This window comes from Pyxicephalus adspersus, chromosome 11 (assembly GCF_032062135.1).
Source record: "Pyxicephalus adspersus chromosome 11, UCB_Pads_2.0, whole genome shotgun sequence".
Lineage (NCBI taxonomy): Eukaryota > Metazoa > Chordata > Amphibia > Anura > Pyxicephalidae > Pyxicephalus > Pyxicephalus adspersus.
Window position 1 is genome coordinate 46,489,205 of NC_092868.1, and position 20,669 is coordinate 46,509,873.

The 20,669-nt window shown below is 37.6% G+C and overlaps 2 protein-coding genes across 5 annotated transcripts in view; one reads left to right on the plus strand and one right to left on the minus strand.

The window, feature by feature from the left end:
* The first annotated feature begins 1,272 nt into the window (after positions 1–1,272).
* Positions 1,273–15,298, plus strand: LOC140340720 (membrane-spanning 4-domains subfamily A member 4A-like). The gene is made up of 7 exons (XM_072426088.1): positions 1,273–1,428; positions 2,784–2,952; positions 5,030–5,158; positions 6,780–6,836; positions 10,618–10,773; positions 11,580–11,699; positions 13,367–15,298. Exons 2-7 carry the CDS (start codon positions 2,788–2,790, stop codon positions 13,481–13,483), a joined length of 744 nt encoding a protein of 247 aa, XP_072282189.1. The 5' UTR covers positions 1,273–1,428; positions 2,784–2,787; the 3' UTR covers positions 13,484–15,298.
* Positions 15,299–18,919: 3,621 nt separating this feature from the next.
* PRDM2 (PR/SET domain 2) overlaps positions 18,920–20,669 on the minus strand; it is a 66,709-nt gene continuing 64,959 nt past the window's right edge. For all 4 annotated transcript variants that reach the window (XM_072426082.1, XM_072426081.1, XM_072426083.1 and 1 more), the window contains one exon: positions 18,920–20,057. In XM_072426082.1, the coding sequence (XP_072282183.1) occupies positions 20,045–20,057 (13 nt within the window). In that variant the 3' untranslated portion in view covers positions 18,920–20,044. The remainder of the gene's footprint in view (positions 20,058–20,669) is intronic.

Here is a 20,669-nt window from a genome sequence, read left to right on the forward strand (position 1 = left end):
CCTCCTTTACCCATCCTAAAATGGAGTTCTTTTAGAATCCACTTCCTCAATTTCTGTCTGTTAGGTAATATTAGAATAAGATCCCTGAACCTTTGGAATTGCTGATGAAACGATGTATTATCATAAAGGTTACATTTGCCTTTTCACTAACTGGATGTTAACCTGAAAATATAAAATCACTTTGTGGATTATCAATCCACAAGCAGACCAGTCCAAAGTTCTACAGTACCTTTAATTTATACTATACATTAAATTACAAGGTATTAAAGAAGGAAACATGGTAAGGTGGAGTGGGGGGTTGACTTTCCCATTGGGCCCTTTTTTGTGATTTGAGACCCGGATATTGCAATGAGTGGGATTTATTGCTTTGTTAGTCACAAAACACAAGTGGTTTCTGTTGGTGAAAATTACTGGTATATAGTTGTGCACACTTGTTTTTATACAGTTGGCTTGGCTAGGAAGGTCTTAGATGGGGTGTGCGTAGTGCCCAGGTTAAGGCATATGCGTTTTAATAGCTCCAGATAACTTTGTGTTGGTCTTTTTGAAAAGCCAATTTTTAGGGTCCTGGAGCTCACCAAGAAATAGTTGAGAGGGATCCTTGGCCACCCAGTCCATGTCCGAGCCTTCACCTGGACTGCACAGGCACTTTATTTAGGAAACGAGGAGGAATCCTTTGGGGGGGCAGTGTTTTTCTAAAACCTGAAGGGAAAGGAGCCCCACAGACAAAGGAGTAAGCGGTCATGTAAAGTTTGCTTATGCAAAAGGACTTGTTTATTGTTAGTGGCCAATTTGCTATGTTTGTGTTTTGATTTTTTCCCCTTGTGCTAAAATAAAGAACCCAAGCAGGGCCTAAACTTTGTTTTCTTGGAAAAATTTCTCTGTGCTGCCTCAATGAACTGCTGCAAGCCTGTTGCCAAGACCAACCCCCTACAGCAAGCTTACATTACCGTTTCAGCATTTTGGACAGTAATCATGTCTTTTTTATTTTTTTTTTTTATCTGTTTTAAGTTTTATCTGTGGTTTTGTCTTTGACTGCAGAGTTCTGTTAAGTGCTATACTGATGTACAAAAAAACAGATATGTGTGCTGCTTTCCCCAACTCTTAGATTGTAAGCTCTTCTGGGCAGGATCCTCCTCTCCTGTGTCGCTGTCTTTATCCGCCTGTCCTTTGCAACCCCTATTTAATGTACAGCGCTGTGTAATATGTTGGCGCTATATACATAACCGTTAATAATAGAATACATCTGCTGGAAGATTGCTTCTCCTATTTGGCAGATCTCCCTGTAAACTCTGGTGAGCTTGTACCTCCCACTAACGTCACTGCATATCAACACCAGTTCTCTGTAAACAACCTCATGTTTCCTACTGAGCCAGAAGACAGAGGAAATTGAAGAATTAACTGTTCTGTGGCTTCAGAAGAACAAAGCAGGTACTGCTATTGCTCTTTATTTTATCACGTTAGACAAAGTCAGCCTTGTGTATGCTTACTCCATGGCTTTGTAGTAGCGGAACAGCGGATATGCAACTTCTGTATTCTCCATTTTCTTGAAGGGGATTGCATGTATTGTTGTGGTTTTATATGAATTGCAGCTATTACCCCATAGCCATTATTCAGGCTCGGGGAAGATCTGATGCCTTGTGGGGGCAAAGCAATTCAAGTTCTTTATGAGAACGTAAAAGTTTTGTAGATTATTTTATAACATTATCAGTACTTTTGTTGGGGTTTGTACTTCTTGGCTTGGTTTTATTATTATTATTATTATTATTATTATTAATATTATTATTATTATTATTAAACAGGATTTTTATAGAGCCAACATATTACGCATTAAAGAGGGGTTGCAAAACACAGATGAATACAGACAGTGACACAGGAGGAGAGGACCCTGTCCTGAAGAGCTTACAATCTAGTAGGCATAAGGAACCATAAAAGCAGAACGATACTGTAAACATAACAAAATGAGTGCAGGCAGAATCTTTATTGGCAATGGGAAAGGTCTTCTAATAAAAGTAACTTACCTGCCTGTTTGTATTCTTTCCTATAATTTACACTAAACTACACATGTGGCAGGTGAGAGGTCTGTAGTCCAGCAGAGGAGGACCAAGCCAGAACTTGAGTACAGCAGACGCAGCACGGTCAGGTCATTATAAGAAGTTAGGAACTTGATGGATTTCCAGCAGGATAAACCAATATTTCTGTTATTGCTTGCATTGTTAAGAGACAAAATATAGGGCTTGTTGTTTGTTGCAAAGATGTACTAAATCTGCTTTTATTTATTTTACTCAGACATGCACTTTTTATGTTCAGGGATAAAGAACGTTTACAATCTAAAATATTCTAACAGCAAAGAAAACTTCCTAAAAAATGTTTATCTAGGAAGGGGCTATGGGCCAAGCTTATGACCAAAAACGTCAATCATAAAAATAGGACAAATGTGAGACCTGGGTCGAATGCCAATGCTTAATCAGATGTCATTTCCCCCAATGTAGCACTATAGTCCTCACCTAAATTTCCACTTACCTCAGAAGACTAGTTCCTTAGTCGCAGCACTCCGTAAGCAAAGGGTGGCATTGGAAGGACAAGAAATGGTGGACTGCCAGGGTCACATAAAAGGCAGACAGACCCCAAATAGGGTGATAGAGTTGCAGGACATTACTCAAACAAGAAGATCAGCAATATCTTTTCAAGGGGCTACTCTAAAATAAGGGTATTACCTACATGCTTAGTGAATGTCTCATTGCTTTATAAATATACCCCATATTGTCTCCTTCTAACACTTTCAGAGTCATGTCTACCATCAACCCAAATGATGAAAACTTTGTGACCATCCTTCAAGCCGGACAACATTCCATTCAGGCCAAGACAATCGAGGGGCAACCGGTTCCTGAACACTTAGCCAATGTGCCCAAACCAATTTTGACATTTTACAGAGGACAACCTCAAGCTCTGGGAGTAAGTCCTATTCTTCTGAACATATTGGCCCTGATTTAATAAAGTCACCCACTTTTCATCAGTGAAGCTGGGTGATCCAGCAAACCTGGAATGGATATGGTCCAAAATTCAAAACATTTGCTAACAAATAGCAAATTACTTTGAAGAAATTATTCCAGGTTTGCTGGATCACCCAGTTTCACTGATGAAAGTATCCTCTCCAGCCTTGGAGAGCTTTCATAAATCAGTCCCATTGTATATATTGGTTTAAACTGAGAAAGAGAACATTCAAACTGTTCACAGCTATTTTCTGAATCCCAATAGGCAAGGATGGTTATGGTGGACCAAAGCACTAACTTTAGCAGTGTTGCTTTGTAGGCTGATGACATTGCTGAAAAGCAGTGGCTTAGTACCGTTAGGCTGCAGCAGAAATGCTATTAGTGACCCAATCTCTAGGATGGAAAAATACAACAAAATCGCAAAAAACTTTGTAAAGTGTGGTATGATGCCAAGCAATAGAAAAAGAAATGTAGGCTTTTCTTGCAGGCTTTTATCAGTTTTTGATTTTAAATTTCTCCTGACCACTGGTATTCAGATTTTGAAATTAGCCCCTACATGCAACATTCAGTTTGGATCTAATAGAAGGAAACATTGGCCCTGTTTAAGCAAAATTGGACAAAATTGGACAACAATGGACTATCATTACAATGTTAATGAAAAAAGTGTCTGGTGTTTGTCAGGGATCAGTAAAAGTATGTGAACACTCTAAATTATGGGTGTTTCTAGAGAAGAATTGTATAATGATATAGCATACAAAGACATTAGGGGATAATTGTCCACTTCCAACCTTGCATCAACATTTTAAGGAAGGCCATATTCTGTTCCTGTGCCCAAAGCCAGCTACATAGATATGGTTTGAGGATGAGGAACTTGTCTTCAGGGAGCCCTAAACTCAACCCTACTAAACCCCTTCAGATGAAATGAACTGCTGATAGTGAGCCATGACTCCTTGTACCTCACAAATGCCCATTTGATTGGATAGGCACAAGTCCCTAAAGACAAACTTCCAAACTTTGTAGCAAAGTTGCCCAGAAAAATGAAGGTTGCTTAGGTAGCAAAAGAAAGGAAATGAAGGGGATGGGAAGCTGTCCAGTAAGCTCATATAATTCTGATGGTCATGTATTCTAAAACAATAGTAAGTCATCATACGATAAATTCAAAATGCCCATGTTTGTGAAAAAATTGCTTTAAGGCAGGTGTCCCCAATCCCCAGTCCGCAGCCCACTAGTGGGCCGCCGCAATCTGACAGGTGGGTCGCAGCTCTGGCTTGGAAGGGCACACCGGCCAGAGCTGCAGACCACATCTCCGGTAGGCATCACAGGCTCAGGGCATTGGGTGGGTTGTGTCTATGGCTCAGACCTGCGTTGGGAGAGTGAGTGGGTTCTGGCATCATGATGTCATTCTGGGGGAAGTTTCGAAGTCTATGCATTTAGCGGTCCCCAGGCTCCAAAAGGCTGGCGACCACTGCTTTAGGGTATAACTAAACCTAATCACCTAACTCTCATATTTAGGATGTTACTAAAAATGTACTGCTTTCATTAAAATAGTACATGGTGATCCAGCCATAAAGGCCTTCATGTTGTGGAGGAACTGTCTTCTAATTCTGCTTCTACATTCTCACCTCTCCATATGGCACCCCATAAAGACTACAGGCTGTGCTGACACACATTATTCAGGCATGGTCCACTGAGGACAGTTCCACTGAGCGATCCCCAGCCACACTCCATCGGCTCAAGGACAGCTTCAACTGCCCTTTTTGTCTAACCAAGCCCCAGAAAAAGAAACATAATAAAGAGTAGAGTACCATATTGTCTTATGGCTCCTTCCCATATTTGTCATCTTTGCAATTACAGAGACCCCTAAAGTGCCAAGTTGCTGCAAAATCTTACAAAACCTCCCCAACCCAAAATAAAAATTGCTAAATAAAAAGGGGTCAGGAGCTTTTATTGCTTTTATTGGAAATGACCTAGTCAGGTCTTGCTTGTTAAGTTTTACTAGATTCAATAGTTCATCATATTCATTCTTTTTCATTTTGTAGGCAACACAAATCTTTGTAGGGGTCTTGTCTCTTCTGTTGGGTATCTCCTTAACAGCAGCCTGCACCTATGATTGCCATTCTCTGTTACTTGTCATCTACAGTGGTGTGATGTTTTGGTCTGGGATATCGGTAAGTAAATATTTCAGATTATGACAAAGATCATACAAGTATTTTCATACATGTCTACGGAACATGTAGAGTGTAGTTTTACAATGCTTCCTTTACTTTTCTAATGTTGTTAGCAAAAATACAAATAAAACACAATTACCTTAAAACAACTCACCCATTAAATAATCACAAAATAAAAGCTCTAGTCTATCCAATTGGGTGTCATCATTTTGGTGAAAGACAGTGAATCAAGGATTGTTATCACAACTTGCATGTCAAAGGCTATGTAGATGCATTAGATTTTTATTATTGGAAACGATCTTTTACGATCCTTTCCAACGACAAAAGACTGAAAAATGCATGAACGATGTTCTATGGAAAGGGGAGTGGTGGTTGTTCGACCTCTGTCGCTCGTGGATCGGCCAGGATGGATCCATGAATGACATCAGAAAGCTGCTATACACACGTCTGATTCTCGTCTGATGCTAGCCCTGAGACAAAAATTGGATGAGAATCATCTGACATTTGTACATAGCCAAAGACGCCTGTGCCCCTATTGTGACTTTCATGTGTCGGGAAGCTCAGTTTGTCAACAGACTTCTGGGAATCCCTAGGGATGGGGCTTAGCTGCTGATTTTTTTAACAAAATCTAAAATCTGCATATTTGTTTTGGAACAGTTTTATCTGAATAGGCTACTGAAACGAGAAGTGTAATTGAAACAAATGAGGGTACCTGTAAAAGAGAAAAAAATCCACCAGTCTCAAATAAGCACTTATTACTCACATAATACATTTCAACTTTTTAAAGCTGTCTCATTACTTTACCCCTACATCCATACAAATCACTGCATAATTTAAGTTAAAATGTTTGCATTCTAGAGAAAGCTTATTGTATTGATAGTGTCACCCGTGGGTCAATCAACGCTGTACATCCCTGTTACCAGTGGATAGAGATCATCAGGTGCTGCCTGGACTTGTCACCATTTATTGTAAGATTCCATGGGCTGCTGTGTATTAAGGGGCAAGTAGGGTAGCCAGTGAATTGGACTTCTTATTTAATATTAAGGGCGTTTTAAAGCCTATCCATGCTGCTTTTTCAGTGTAGGAAATACCCCAGCATTTATATCCAAATAGTATAAACCATAATCTGATGGCCATAGAATGTGTCCAATTAACATAATCCTATTCTTAGAGTTAGGAAGTTTGCAAAGGTGTTAAACTTCAAATTACATGGCCAAAGGTATGAAAAGGTTGTCAAAACACTAAGGTCGAGATTTTAAAACTGCCTTATTGGTGAAAGATAGATGATGTGGAAAGCCCCATGCCTGTTCAGAGAAGGTTTTCTAATTCTAATTTAGTTGTTCTAATTTGTCCTCAGTTAAAAATGTGCACCTTATGGTACTGGAAAGAATGTCCCTTTTCCATCAGATGTCGGAACACTGCTGAATGTTGTCCTGTAGCATTTGTCATCCTATATTGGTGCATTCTTTCATTGAGAACTGCCTTGTTTCCAGTTTAAGTCAATATGTTTTTAAACTAATACTAAATTAGAATTCATTGAATTAGAGCAGTAAAAATGAAAAACAATGTAGTGTGTAGATGAACTCTGTTTATTCTTCTCAATGTTTCTTTTTCATTGTAGTATATCATATGTGGGTCATTGTCAGTAGCTGCTTCTGCTAATCCCACAATAGGAAAGGTAAGAACATGAAGAAGACCTCAGAAATAAATGTTAAAACAACTGAAAAAAATTTTTTTTTCAGCATTATTTTTAAATGACAAAAATACTTTTTACTATGTATTAGTAGACATAAATGGCTATAATGAAATAATTTGGTTTTTAGCCAAAGGATACATTCATGTTAAAAGGTAAGTATACACAATATAAAAGGCTGATTTGGTCTTTACTTTCTAAAGCTGCGTACACACTTCCAATTTTTATCGTTGGAAATGAACGACGAACGAACGACGAACGACCGATTGGCCAAAAATCGTTCGTAAAAAAAGTAACCAACGACGCAGACGAACGAGGATAGTCATTGGAAATGAACGACCGGACCGGCGGATCGGATTGGACGACGATCGTTGACCATCTATCGTGTGTACGGTCGTTCAGTGATCGTGGCATGTTCTGAGCATGCGCGATGAACGAACGTTCGATCGATACAGGCTGTATTGTGTATATGAGTGTGTGTGTGTGTGTGTGTATATATATATATATATATTTATCTCTCTCTCCTTCTCTCTCTCTCTCTCTCTCTCTCTCTCTCTCTCTCTCTCTCTCTCTATATATATATATATCTTTATAGCTTTTGGTTCCAGCGCAGTATTTAATCCTTTTCGTGTGTACAATATCTTTGAACGATCGTGTCGTTATCTGTATGTACAGGATCGGTGCTATACGATCGTTCGCAGATATCGTGCAGGATCGTTCGTCGTTCGTTTACAAACGATAATAATTGGAAGTGTGTACGTAGCTTTAAAGTCAAAGGTTAGATCTTTGTTTGAACAGTGCCTACTGATGAAGGTAGATATACTGGAACACAAGGACAGTCTTGCCTTTTCAATCTCATATTCCATAAGATTTAAAATTATCAATGGATGTAAAAGTTTTGTGGTTAAAATAAGTACACCCTTGGCCCCATAAGCTGATTGCCCCCTTTAGCAAAAAAAAATTACTAATGTAATTTCTAAAATACTTTTTATAGCTTGTCTCCCTGAAACTTTTCGACCTTTTATACAAAAGATGTTTGTCAGTTTTCTAGTACAGACTGCCCATTTAAAATACTCCCGCAACATTTTTCAGAAATTGAAATTAGTAATTAGACACACATGGTTCTGTGAATGCCAAAAAAAACAGGGTTCCTCCAAAGGTTACTAGAGGGCCTCCAAACTGCGGCTGATTGACCTCCCATGATTTCCTGTTTGATTACCTGTTGCTGCCTGTTTTCTGGATCTAAGATTGCTGCTGCCCGGACCAACCTTTGTGACCCTGACTCTTAATCCTTATCTTAATCCCTGGATACCTTGCTTGGTGGACTGATACCTGTAATTGATCCTTGGCTCTGTTTCTGGACTGGCCTCTGCTGTGCAGATGTAGAACAACTGGAAACTGACCATAGACCATCTGACTACCCTTTTGTTCCCTGTCCTGCTTGCTCCTGGTTCTCTGTGAGTTCTCCCCAAACACACACAGTCCTGGGGGCAAACTTGTGCTGTAAGGGAGCAATTAGTTTCCCAAGTTAAGCAGGGGCTTACTTTAGGTGATGTGTGGAATCTGATTGGGGGACTGGCTCATGGTGTGCACTGGTGCTGTACCGGGGCCTTACAGTATCTTTGTTTAAGGTAATTGTCTCAGGAAGTGATAAAGGATGGCAGCCAGGTAACAAAGATGTTTTTTTCCCTTACATAAACGGGTAAACAACCCTTTTATATAGGATAAAAATTATTGTGCATTGAGAGCGGCACTCTTTTTTTTCCCCCATCTACTGCAGGCTACGCCACCCGATCTCACACCTGCATAGTGCAAGATTGTGTGACGTAGGCAAAAGGTGGAAGAAGAGGAAAGAATATGGCAGTATACGGTGCTTCTTCCATGCTGGGACGAAGGAGGATTCCAGGACAACGCGGGACCCGATTCAAAAAATCTTCAGAGGGCTCAACAGATCTGCAAAAATAAAGGTGAGTGTGTTTTTTTCTTTTTTACTTTTTTTTTAGCTTACTTTCACAGCTTTACTTGGCAGCTTTCTTAATTCTAGCATAACCGGTTTACCTTAACCAGTTGTTGTATATTTGGATTCTGATTGAAACCAGAGGACACCCACACAAGCAGAGAATACAAACTGTGGTTAGTGACCTTGGTCAATATCAAACCCCAGACCAGAGACCTTCAAGCAGGAGTGCAAACCACCAGTCCATAATGTTTTACTCTCAATTCTAAGTAAAAAACCAAACTTTTTTTGGGGTGTGGAAGAACCACAACTATTTGTTGCTGTCTGTAGGTGAGGGGACATTTCTCCGTTTGTGTACATGATGTCAAACAGAACAGAAAATAAGGAAAGATCTTGATAAAGGTTCAGGTCATGACATGTCTAAATTGGTAACATTTACAGAATTTATTATTAATATACCGGTAGATTTGAACAGGACATTTGCTCCACAGTTAAATACTACATCAAAGATGACTAGTTTGTTGAGCAACAAGAAAAAAGAGTTGATGAAGGAAGTTATTTTTTGCAAGATGTGCTGCAGATGTTTAGGAGATCTTCAGACATCCACAGACTAGAAATCTTCCAAACGTGTTTCTTACCCCATTAAAAAATAGATTGGTCAATAAACATTAAAATAGGACAACAGGAATGGTCAGATCATTCAGTCATAAATTAAGTCAATGAAAGTTGAAGACTCCTAAAACAACTTTGGAGATTTTTTGATCGTCCACTCTTCTTTCTTAATGCTTACCTGAATATAAATGAAAACGTCACAGTCAGGCTAGCTTGTTAGATTCAGAAAACAATACTATCATTAAACATCACAAGCAAGATAACACATTAAACTTAATTATTTGGAAATATTCCAAAGTAGGCATAAGGGGAGAGTTTGTGAAGTATGGTGCAAAAAAGAACCCTAGCAAGAATTAGATTATTGGTGGTCAGTGGCAAATATATCCCTACTATTTATACCCCTTGGTTGTCATAATTTCACCCTTACAGACAGCTTAAAAGATTTTTGGATTTGCCAAATGCTTTTGACCCAGAACTTTGAAGGTGGGAGTTCAATCAGCCAAAGCTCAAGGAACCCCCCTTGTTTTTTTATTTTTATACCATGGGTGAACACTTGAAATAAATTTGAGGTCTTAGAGTAACCCCTGCTATAATTACTATATCCACAGCTCACAGTAAATTAGCATGGTAATCAGTGGGAAGAATGTCATCCTTACAAAAAGATCATTGGTGTCAGGTAAACTGATATGAGAGGCACATATTGCTCATTGCTCAAGGAACCCCTAGCAGCCTGTGGTGGAACCCTCGTTAGGAATGGTTGATCTAAACAAAGAGAGTAGATACCATAAAAATGCCTTCTCCTGAACAATTTATGGTTAATACAGAGAAACAAAAGACAGAAGACATGTATTCAAAATACAACACTTTGAAAAATATCAGACAGATTACTATTAAAGGAAATGAAAGAATACAGAGACACCATTAGAAATGAAAAATGTCTGCCAGGATTTTATTGTTGTCTGAGACCACATAGGGTAGAACATTGCTCACTTCCTCTCAGGTGTTAAAACAGGAAGTAAAATGAAATCTGCTCTATGGAGGGACCGAGAACATCTGAAATCCAACAGATCTTTTTAGCCACCCCTTAAAAACAAATTACAAGGAATGTTTTTGAATGAAGTTTGGCTTTGATAAAAAATGATTGCCTATAAGCAACCACTATATAGTGGATTTTAATGCTGTTTTTCTTTCTTCCAGGTCATATCAAGTCTGATTTTGAATATCATCAGCTCATTATTTGGAGTAGCTGCTATATTCCTGTTTGGCTTTAATTACATATTTTTAGGAAGTGGGGATTTGTTCTGTGTTACCTACGAATGGAACAGTAAATGTGAAGGGTACTTTCATCTAAATGTAAGTTTTCTAAACATTTTGTACTGTGGGATTACTCTGGGTTTGTTGTACACTTTATATGAAGACACAGCACCATCTACAGGTGCACTCCAAGATGCAACAAAGATTATTTTTCTAAATCATTTTGAGGGAAGGAAATTATTATCCTTAATTTATTATATTAGTTTATACTTAAGTATATACATTAATCTTACTTTTTGTTCTCTGCATTTATAAAAGGGGCAACTGGATAAAGCAATCAAGCAAGCAATATTTTCAGCACTTGCACTGTTTAAATATATACCAAGTTCAAGACCTTCTGTGGGTCTTAGGATAAGGACAACAGGTTGGAAAGTTGATTGAATTAGGTTTAATTGAATGACTTTGATCGTGAATGCATCAGTCACACCTGCTGGGAGGAAAGAGCTAGGTAATGGATGTCCTTCAGGCAGGAAATGAGAGCCTCTCCTGCACACTTTGAGATGCTAACTGTGTGCAGTAAGCAATTTTAATGCAGGAGTATACCTTTAAGGTACTGGGTCTGATTAATTAAAGCGCTCCAAGGCGGGACAAGATACACTTTCATCAGTGAAGCTGGGTGATCCAGCAAACCTTGAATGGATTTCCAATACGTAATTTGCTATTTGTTAGCAAATGTTTTTATTCTTGGACCAGATTCATTCCAGGTTTGCTGATTCATTCTGCTTCACTGATGAAGGTGTATCCTCTCCAGCCTTGGAGAGCTTTAATAAATCAGGGCCACTATGTAATATTATTATAAATAACATATTATCAGAAAATTTATGTTTTTCTCTGTTTTTTGGTAGGTGCTTGTCGGTGGGGTGGTAACCATGCAACTCCTATTTGTCTTCCTAATGTTCTGTATTTCCATGTCCACCTCCGTGTTTGCATGTAAAACACTGTGCAGAAATTCATTCCAAGGAGAGGTAAGTGGGTTGATGTGTCTACATCTGACCTAAGCCAAATCTAGTTGTTCTTTATTTTTTTAAGTCTTGGGTAGTGTGGGAATGTCAGACATTCCATCAGCCTTGCTGATCACTGTATTTTAAGTACTCCCTAATTACTGTATATTTGACAGAACAAGAATTCAGGGAATATCTCTGCCCTTCTATTGACAAGTTTTGGAAAGCATAGGCAAGACACAGGCAGCATTAGGTTAACAATTTATTATTAAATACCGGCCATAATTTTCTATACCTGATTTGCCTTTAAAGCAGCACAATTATGGGTGCCAGAAAAAGATGTCTGTTGAACAGGTTTCTCTGGAACGATAATCTTAGAATGGAGAACAGATGCAGTCCTTGTATGTAGGTTCCAGGCTGTTTCCCAGACCCCGTGGATGCTGCATTAGAAGGACCCATTATAAGATTGCAGTACCATCCCTCCACCCAAGGAGAGAAAATGGACTCTTTTGGATGGTGTACCAGGATGTGGTCCCTGGGCATACCTGTCAGATGGCGACTAACATGACATAAGACGCAGAGAGCGGTACAAAGTTGACAGCCAGATACAAAATTGAGATTAAGCCAAAGGCCAGGCCAGACCACAGTCAAGAATAGTCAATAAAAGCCAACATTGTTAACTAGAGAAGTTCAGGGCTATTACTATTATTATCATGTACCTTTATAGCACTGACATATTATGCAAGTATTTTGAACTTTCAAGTTGGTTATGATGGGTCACTATGATGGGTCCTCATGTAAAGTATGTAAGAAACCCATGTCTTTTTTTTCCCTATGGCAAGTGAACACAAGGCCATCTACTGATGTGCCCCGAGTATAAACCAAGGAAATTTTCCTTTTTACTCAAGTATATCTGCTAGTGGCACTTTTTGTTCTCTGTATTTAAAAAAACGGTGTGTACCAGGTTGTGGTACTTGGGCACAACTGTCAGATGGCAGCTAACCTGAGAAAAACCTAATGAACCAAGGGCAAGGAAAGGCAGCAAGCAAGGACAGTTTATATACTGAACTACTAAACGGCTTTGAAAATGAATTGGAGCTATGCCTTCTTGTTCAACATCAATACTTGACCGCACAAATGCTATTTTAGCTAAATGAACTCAAATTACTGCAGACACAATTTAGTATTTTCTGAAAATTCTTTCCAGAAAAGTGTAGGGTGCAAGTCCATATTATTATTAATATTAATATTATTATTATTATTATTAATAATAATAATAATAATAAACAGGATTTATATAGCGCCAACATATTACGCAGTGCTGTACATCAAATAGGGGTTGTAAGTGACAGACTAATACAGACAGAAATACAGGAGGAGAGGACCCTGCTCCAAAGAGCTTACAATCTAGTAGGTGGGATAGTGGCCGTGATTTTAGAATGGGAAGTCCAGCAAGCTCATATTGTGTGATAATCAAGGATACACAAATGTTTGGCCATAAAATGTTAATAGAAACTTCCTTCAGTATAGTGTTTGCAAAGTTATGCTTTTTCCAGGGTAATACACGTATGCTTTATACAATTGTTTTATTATTTTATACATTTTTTTAATAGGGGGTACATTCACTGAATGCACCCCATATATATTGTGGAGCTTTAGATTAAAATCATTTTGCTGTTTGTGTTTTTCAGAGTGTAGTTATCTACCAAACTATACCTGTGCCTACTGATCCAAATACCACAAAAGACTTCCCATCAGTACCAGAATCCTATGATGCTACTCTGATGCCACAAGAAGGAGATAGATAGCAATGGCAGGACTGACATTGTGTCAAATGCTTTAGCAAAGTCCAAGTACATAATATAAACTGCTACTCTACTTTCTACCTGTTTACTTACTTCCTCATAAAAAGAGAGAAAATTTGTTTGACAACTTCATTCTTTTTTGAGCTGTATGTATGACAACTGGAACAACTCATGTACTGTATTTAATTTGTTCAACGGTAATTTAAACCATTAAAAGCAAAGAATATACAAATATACATTAACAAATCTAAGCCCTCTCACTTACCCCCAGGTTGCACAATTTCCTGCTCCTTGGGTTCCTATTTTTGACACTGTCTATGCCCTCTCATAATCTCTGCAGCAGTAAATTTTTGTCCATGCTGCCCATGACTATGCACTAATTTCTATGGAGTCTGATTTTGCTTTGGTTTATTGGCACCAACCAATAGTCTATGCAGGCGCTAAGAGACTGACCCCAGCTCTGAGTTGCCCTTTAAAATTGAAAACAGGTCCCTCACTAGACATTATGGCTCCCCAAAGCCAATCTCCAACATGTATTGTAGGTACAATGAAGAACCAGAACACAATGCGTGAGTTATGAGTGCTCATTCACACTATTACCATTTGAAGAGCACAGGATTAGTGCTCTGACAGTGATTAGTGATTCTGACTTCTGATTAGCGAGTTAAAATAAGTAAATAAACATTAAAATAAGTATTCTATTCTTTATAATGTGGGGTATTAAAGCAAACCTAACATCAAAATCTTTACTTTTTACATAAAGTAAAATTTACTAACTTTTTTTTCTTAATAAAAGGGGGAAGCCCCTCCCCTTCTGTCTTTACTGCTGCGGCAGTAAAGACTAAATAGGATCCCAGAGCCTCCTGGGATACCAAAGTCACGTATCACTTTTTATCCATTTTGGAATAATATGACATAACCCAGCAGAAATGCATTACAACTACTATTCAAAATATGTCTATATACTTTTTTATACTTTTATATTTATACATAAACATTTTACCACTGTCATAAATAATCCTCATATATATATGTATAAACTTTATTTTATTTTTTTACCATGCCGGGTTTGTTATCTGTAAACCCTAACTGGATAAATTTAACTTTATTAAAAAGAAAAAAAGTTTATTATAAAAAAAATTGACATGGTTTTCTATTTTATACTATTTTCAGTTCTTTTTTCTTGCATATAAGTGCTGCTGATCCCTCAGGAGAGTTTCATGTAAAATGTATTATGCGATTTTGGTCATGATCTACTTCTAAGGAAACTTGTTATAGGATCCGTGCCTGCCATCATCTGAAAGCACTGGTTTTCTGAATGCCCTGCTTGTCCTGTGCATGCAATTTAAACCATTGGGCCTGGTTTATTAAAGCTCTCCAAGGCTGGAGAAGATACACTTTCATCAGTGAATCTGGGTGATTCAGCAAACCTGGAATGGATTTCTTCAAAGTCAGCAAAGCAAATGCTAGCAAATGTTTTGAATCCTGAAACAGATCCATGCCAGGTTTTCTGGATAACCCAGCTTCACTGATAAAAGTATAAATAGGCCCAATACGGTTCCATTATTTACAATATTGGTGCTATTTGTGCAAATCTGATTTAAGTGGACTCTGTCTGACACCCAGTGGACAGAATAAATACTACAAAAAATGAATGTTGATACTACAAAAGATGTAATAAATTTGTTACTTGGAGCCCCTGAATTTTCAATTCTGGGATAATTACAATTGAACAACCACCATCACAACGCATGTTGCGTTCTATGAGCTGTATGTGGATACTTTAATGTTAGAATAAACTTAAAAACAAAAACATGATATATTGTAGCTGACCAGTTCTTTGATGTGGTTGTATTAGTTTGCTTTTGTTAGGGTTTTTTTCGTACGCTAGCGTAACATAACTTACCTGTCTTTATGATGAAGAGAGCATATTATGGAGATAAGAATAGTATACAATATACAAAAATAAGGGCTGCAGATGACAAATCTGTATACATAAAGTACAATTTATGACTATAAAAGATATAACTAAAAAGCAGAAGAGGGGACTCTGCCCAATGGTGCTTACAATCTAAGAGGTGGGGGAGCTTTTTATACAATAAGTAAAGGGAATAGAGTAATGACTGAATAGAAATGGTTAAAGTAGAACTAAAGTTAAAAAAAAAACTTTCTTCGATGTGGTCCTGCACCCTTCTGGAATTCTTCCTCGTCTCTGCGTTGTGGAAGCACAAGTGGCTGCCATCTTCAGCCTTCTATTCCAGTCTCCTTGTTACGTCGCCCGATCTCGCACTGCACAGGTGCAAGATCCAGTGATGTAGACCGTTGTAAAGGGGGAAAAAAAGAGAGCCAATCTCACAGCACATGCGTGAGATCGGCATCTCTTTCCCTTTAGTGGAAAAAATGCCCCTTCTGTGCATGCCCAAGAGTGAGGTATAATGAATACCTAAATATTTACCTTGATGTTGAATATGGAGGTTCATAAATGTTTTATAATTTTAGTACCTTGGTTTAAGGTTAGCTTTATAAGGCCTCTAGTATATTCCAGATGGCGTATGTAGTTGTTACCACATGATGTCCCATGTGTGGACAAAGATGGATATTATGTAACATATTAGGTCATCGTTTGCTAATAAAACACATTTAAATCATAATTGTATGGTATTATTGTCTAGCAAAGTGTAATCCCAAAATATGTACACAGGTTTAAAGGGAATTAAATGTAAAAAATTAAAAAATATAGGCAGACAGGTTCTTTATTGCAGAAGGGACAAGCAATGTGTCTTCTGCTATAAAATAAACTTACCTGCCAGATTGCATTTTTTTTTAACCAAACTCACCTCCCTTATTTTTTCACCTCTTCTGGGTTTGGGATCTTTAGCTAACATGATTGGCCTGGTATGATGTACCTTTCACAAAATAGCAACAGCAACACGCCAGCTCAGTGTACAATATAGAAAAGATTGCTGGGACATTGCCTGTCCTTTCTGCAACAATAAACCTGCCTGCTTGCAATTTTAACCTCAGTTTTCTTCCACTTTATTTGGGCACCTTCGTTTAGGGTATGGTGGTTGGCTGCTGATAGGCCTAAGTGGAAGCAAGAAAAAAAAATCAGCATGACCCACATTTTTAAGTGTTGCGGCCCTTATTGTGGTTCTTTAATATTGTGGTGTAAATAATGTGTCACTTTGAATCTTTCTCTTATCGGTGCCTTGACAAACACTTGCTTATACAACTAAAGGGGCATTTTTCTTGTTAAAATTTAAAAACCCCTGTATTGTAATCCCTGCATGTGCATATATTTTATTGTAGGACAGAGATAAATATAAATAAAAAAAAAAAAAACATAGAAATACATAAAAGAAACATAAAAATATACAGACAATAATGGGCTCAAGACCTTCCTGAACTTAAGCAAGGAACACAAAATGCAAAGTTAACATGATTTTGTTTTACATACTATAAAGTCTACACATAAATTGTGGAGGAAGCTCAGAGAATTTTATTAAGATATGTTAAAGCGGAACGGTTATTAAAATAAAAAAAAAAAACATCATTTACCTTCACTTCTGCAGAGCCCTCGATTCCTCTGTAGCTGGCCTCAATTCAGTCCCAGGCCATCCTGCATTTTTCCTTCGTTGTCGGCACCGTCTTCTTTCTTCTTCTGCCTACATCACCTGATCTCACACATCAAACAAAAAAAGTGCCAATCTCCCCATCCATGTGCAATTGCCTGGGCTGAGTTGACGTAACTCCTACACAGGTGGCGGGAATTCATTCAATCCTGGGAAGCCGGGATGTGCCAGGTATTCCGGCAACTAACACGGAGCTGTGCAGCTCAGCAAATTTTGACAGATAGGCAATCATGCAGGTAAGAATAATTTTTTGCAGAAGGAATATCGCTGGTCCCTTTCTGCAATAAAGTCCTGCCTGATGGAACTTTAGTTCCTCTTTAAGTGTAGCTGGAATGCCTTGATTCTCCAAAATATTTTTAGAAACATGAATAGGTGGTTTGGTGGAGACCATATAAATGACAGAGATAAATGGTCGTTCTATTGCTTGTTAAAGCTGCTTTGTACATAAACATGGTCAGGTCATAAATAAAATCTTGAATATCTTTGAAGGTTTGCTTTTGAAATATGGCCATCTTACCCCTTGCCGAAACATTGAACAAATACCCAGGGCTAGTTCAGGCAGAAATTAATGGGTGAGGTGTTAAGTGGTTTTAAACCATCCACTGTAAAAGGTTCCAACATTGGTGCATTAAGAATCAGCATAGCGCTCAGGGCAGATGAGTAATTGCCACACTAGGAGTTGAACCACTGTTTCTAATGTCAGTTGAGTGACATCATTATCCTGTAAGTGGGATCCTGGAGAATGCCAAGTACTACTAATCTTACAAAATGAAGAAAACACAGGCGAAGTACAGGAAGGTCTTCTGCAGGAAGATTAAAGCCGCATACACACGTGCAATTCTTGTGGTTGGAAAGGATCTTTCACGATCCTTTCCAACTATAAGAACCGCACGATGCATGAACAAGTGCTGTACATACAGCACCGTTCTGCTCTATGGAAAGGGGAGGGGGAGAGCGACGAAGCGGCACCCTGCTGCGTGCTCCCCCCGTTCCCTTGCATTAGGATCGCTCGTCGTTCATCATCTGTGGATCGGCCAGGACCAGGATCCACGGACGATGAACGACGCGGGCTGTACACATGCCAGATTCTCACCCGGTATCTGCCCTGAGCCGATTATAAGGCGAGAAAAATTGAACGTGTGTACGTAGCTTTAGGCTACTCAACATTCTGAAAATTATGTCAACCCTGCCTAACCTGGAATTTAATACATAAACTTACGTTATATATATAAATATATATTAATTATTTTTAACCTTTTATTATTCGGCAGACATTACTTACCTTTTACCTGCAGTTTAAAGAAAACACAAACATGGGGAAAATCTGAATTCTAACTTCATAGAAAGAAAAAGTAATACATTGTAAAAGCAAGATTTTTTTAAACTTAGTTTAATAAAGTTTTTGTATTTATTGATTACAAGTATATAAAATGTATCACGATAGCCTCATCTATAAGGTTAAGTGCTTGAAACAGCATTAAAATTTTTTTTGTTTTTTTTAATTCTCCCATTGTAAAACACATCTGACAATCACAATATTTCATGCCAGAAGAAAAATAGCATAAACCACATCTTGAGTATAATTCTAAGTAAAATATATTTGTCAGTGTGATATTAGCAGTGTCCGTCTTAAGTGTATGACAAAGCTGTCATCGTTTTATTAAACTATTAACAAAATTAGCTTCCACCAACTTAAGAAGGGGGCTGAACATATTCAGAAAGGGTTGAGGGTTAACATTGAAATATAAGCATCACACACACAAAAAAAAAATCACATATTACAACCAACATGTCAAAGCAATTTAAATAATTTTAAATATTTTATTTTTTTCATTTTTTTAACTTAATCTTACTACAAATGCTTTATACAAGTTTTTTTAACATAAATGTCCCCTTTAGAGAAATGTAACAAAATGGGAATGATAGGAAAAGGGATCAAGTGGCACAAATTTACCAAACAAGTGTTGAACTACAGCCTAAGAGGTAGATTACTTGTTTAACTGTTAACAGAGAGGGAAATTTGTATATAATCTTATAATAATAATAATAATAATAATAATAATAAAAAAAAAAAAACTATATGTGTTGAAGAAAAATAGGCATTACTGCTCCTTATAGTAGTGAAAAAAACAAAAAAAAAAATCATAAAAACAAAAGTTTTTTTTCCTTTTTAATTTTTTCACAGACCAAATCACTTACAGCAAACCCACAGTACAAATAAACAGGTGTGCAATATAAGTAATCTCTTAATTACAAGACTTACATGTGTTTTTTTTTTTTTTTTTAAAAAAGTATTTTGAAGGTAAAAAGTCAGATACCTTTAAACTACAGATTTTTGTGAGTATAAAAATGTGAAACTGGGGTTTTGGTAAAAACAAATGAGTAATAATAATAATATTACTTAAATACTATTTTCTTTGTGACTGCTATTGCTGGGAATTTTGGGTGTTCAAAACCGGCTTTGAATTTATAGTTTGGGGTTAACTGCAGGACTAAAAGAAAGCAGTGAAGTTCATCAAAGTGTCGGATGCAGCAATATTTGCAAACCCTGAATTGCCAATTTATTATTTATTTATTTTTAAATAAAAATATCAAAGCACAACGTTTAAAATTTGCCCTGCTTTATAAAATATTCACAACTCCTTTGTTCCAAGTATTTTCATTTGACTTTAAAAAGTACAGTACTCATGAAGAGGAGTATCTCAGTACAGTTTTCGGAGTTCTTTTGGAATGAACGTTTTTCTGCATACCAAACAGCAAAAAAAAAAAAAAATGCAATAAATAAATGCGTTTTCAGCGAAAAAGCTGCAAGGGTTGGTCATTTTGTCAGTTTGCAGCCCAAGTTGCATTTTTCTTGTTTTCGTTTTGTAGTGCTTTAGCTTGATCATGCAACAGTTATTCCAATTTCACTGTTCTTTACAGAATATGTATTTTAATACAGGCTCCTGCAGAGAGAAAAAAAACAGTCAATAATCGTATAATTAAAATTAACTATAAACAAACTACACTTTAAAGAAAACCTGTGATTTACCCAGGAAATGCAAAGCAACCTGTTTGCTTTTACGATGTCAGCTCTCACACCTGGATACCATTTATAGACAAGGGTCATTTTTTTAGTTTCAGCTTAGGCCTATTTTGGCAATACCTCTATCAAAATTTAGGATAAAAGAAAAGAAAAGGCCTGGAGTCTGGGAAAGGAGGGAACTAGTCGTAGGGCCAGCATGATTGGGTGGGGAGGTTCAACAGGGCAGAGGGTTAAATTTGGGGTGTGGGGGGGGTCAGGTAGAGGTTAAGGCAGAGATAGGTGGGAAAAGTAAATAGTGGGTGAGGAATAAGTTACATAGGCAGTTGGGGATGAGGTCAGACACCCAGACAACAAAGAAGAAGATTAACACCCTCCCTCCCAGGTACAGTTAGGTCCAAAAATATTATTAACAAAGGACATAACAAAGGAATTGCCCACACAAGCCCATGAAATAGCCTTTGAGTGAATTGTCCAATTACTTTTGAGCCCCTGAATGAAGTGATTGGGTAAAAAAAAAAGTCTTTATTTACAT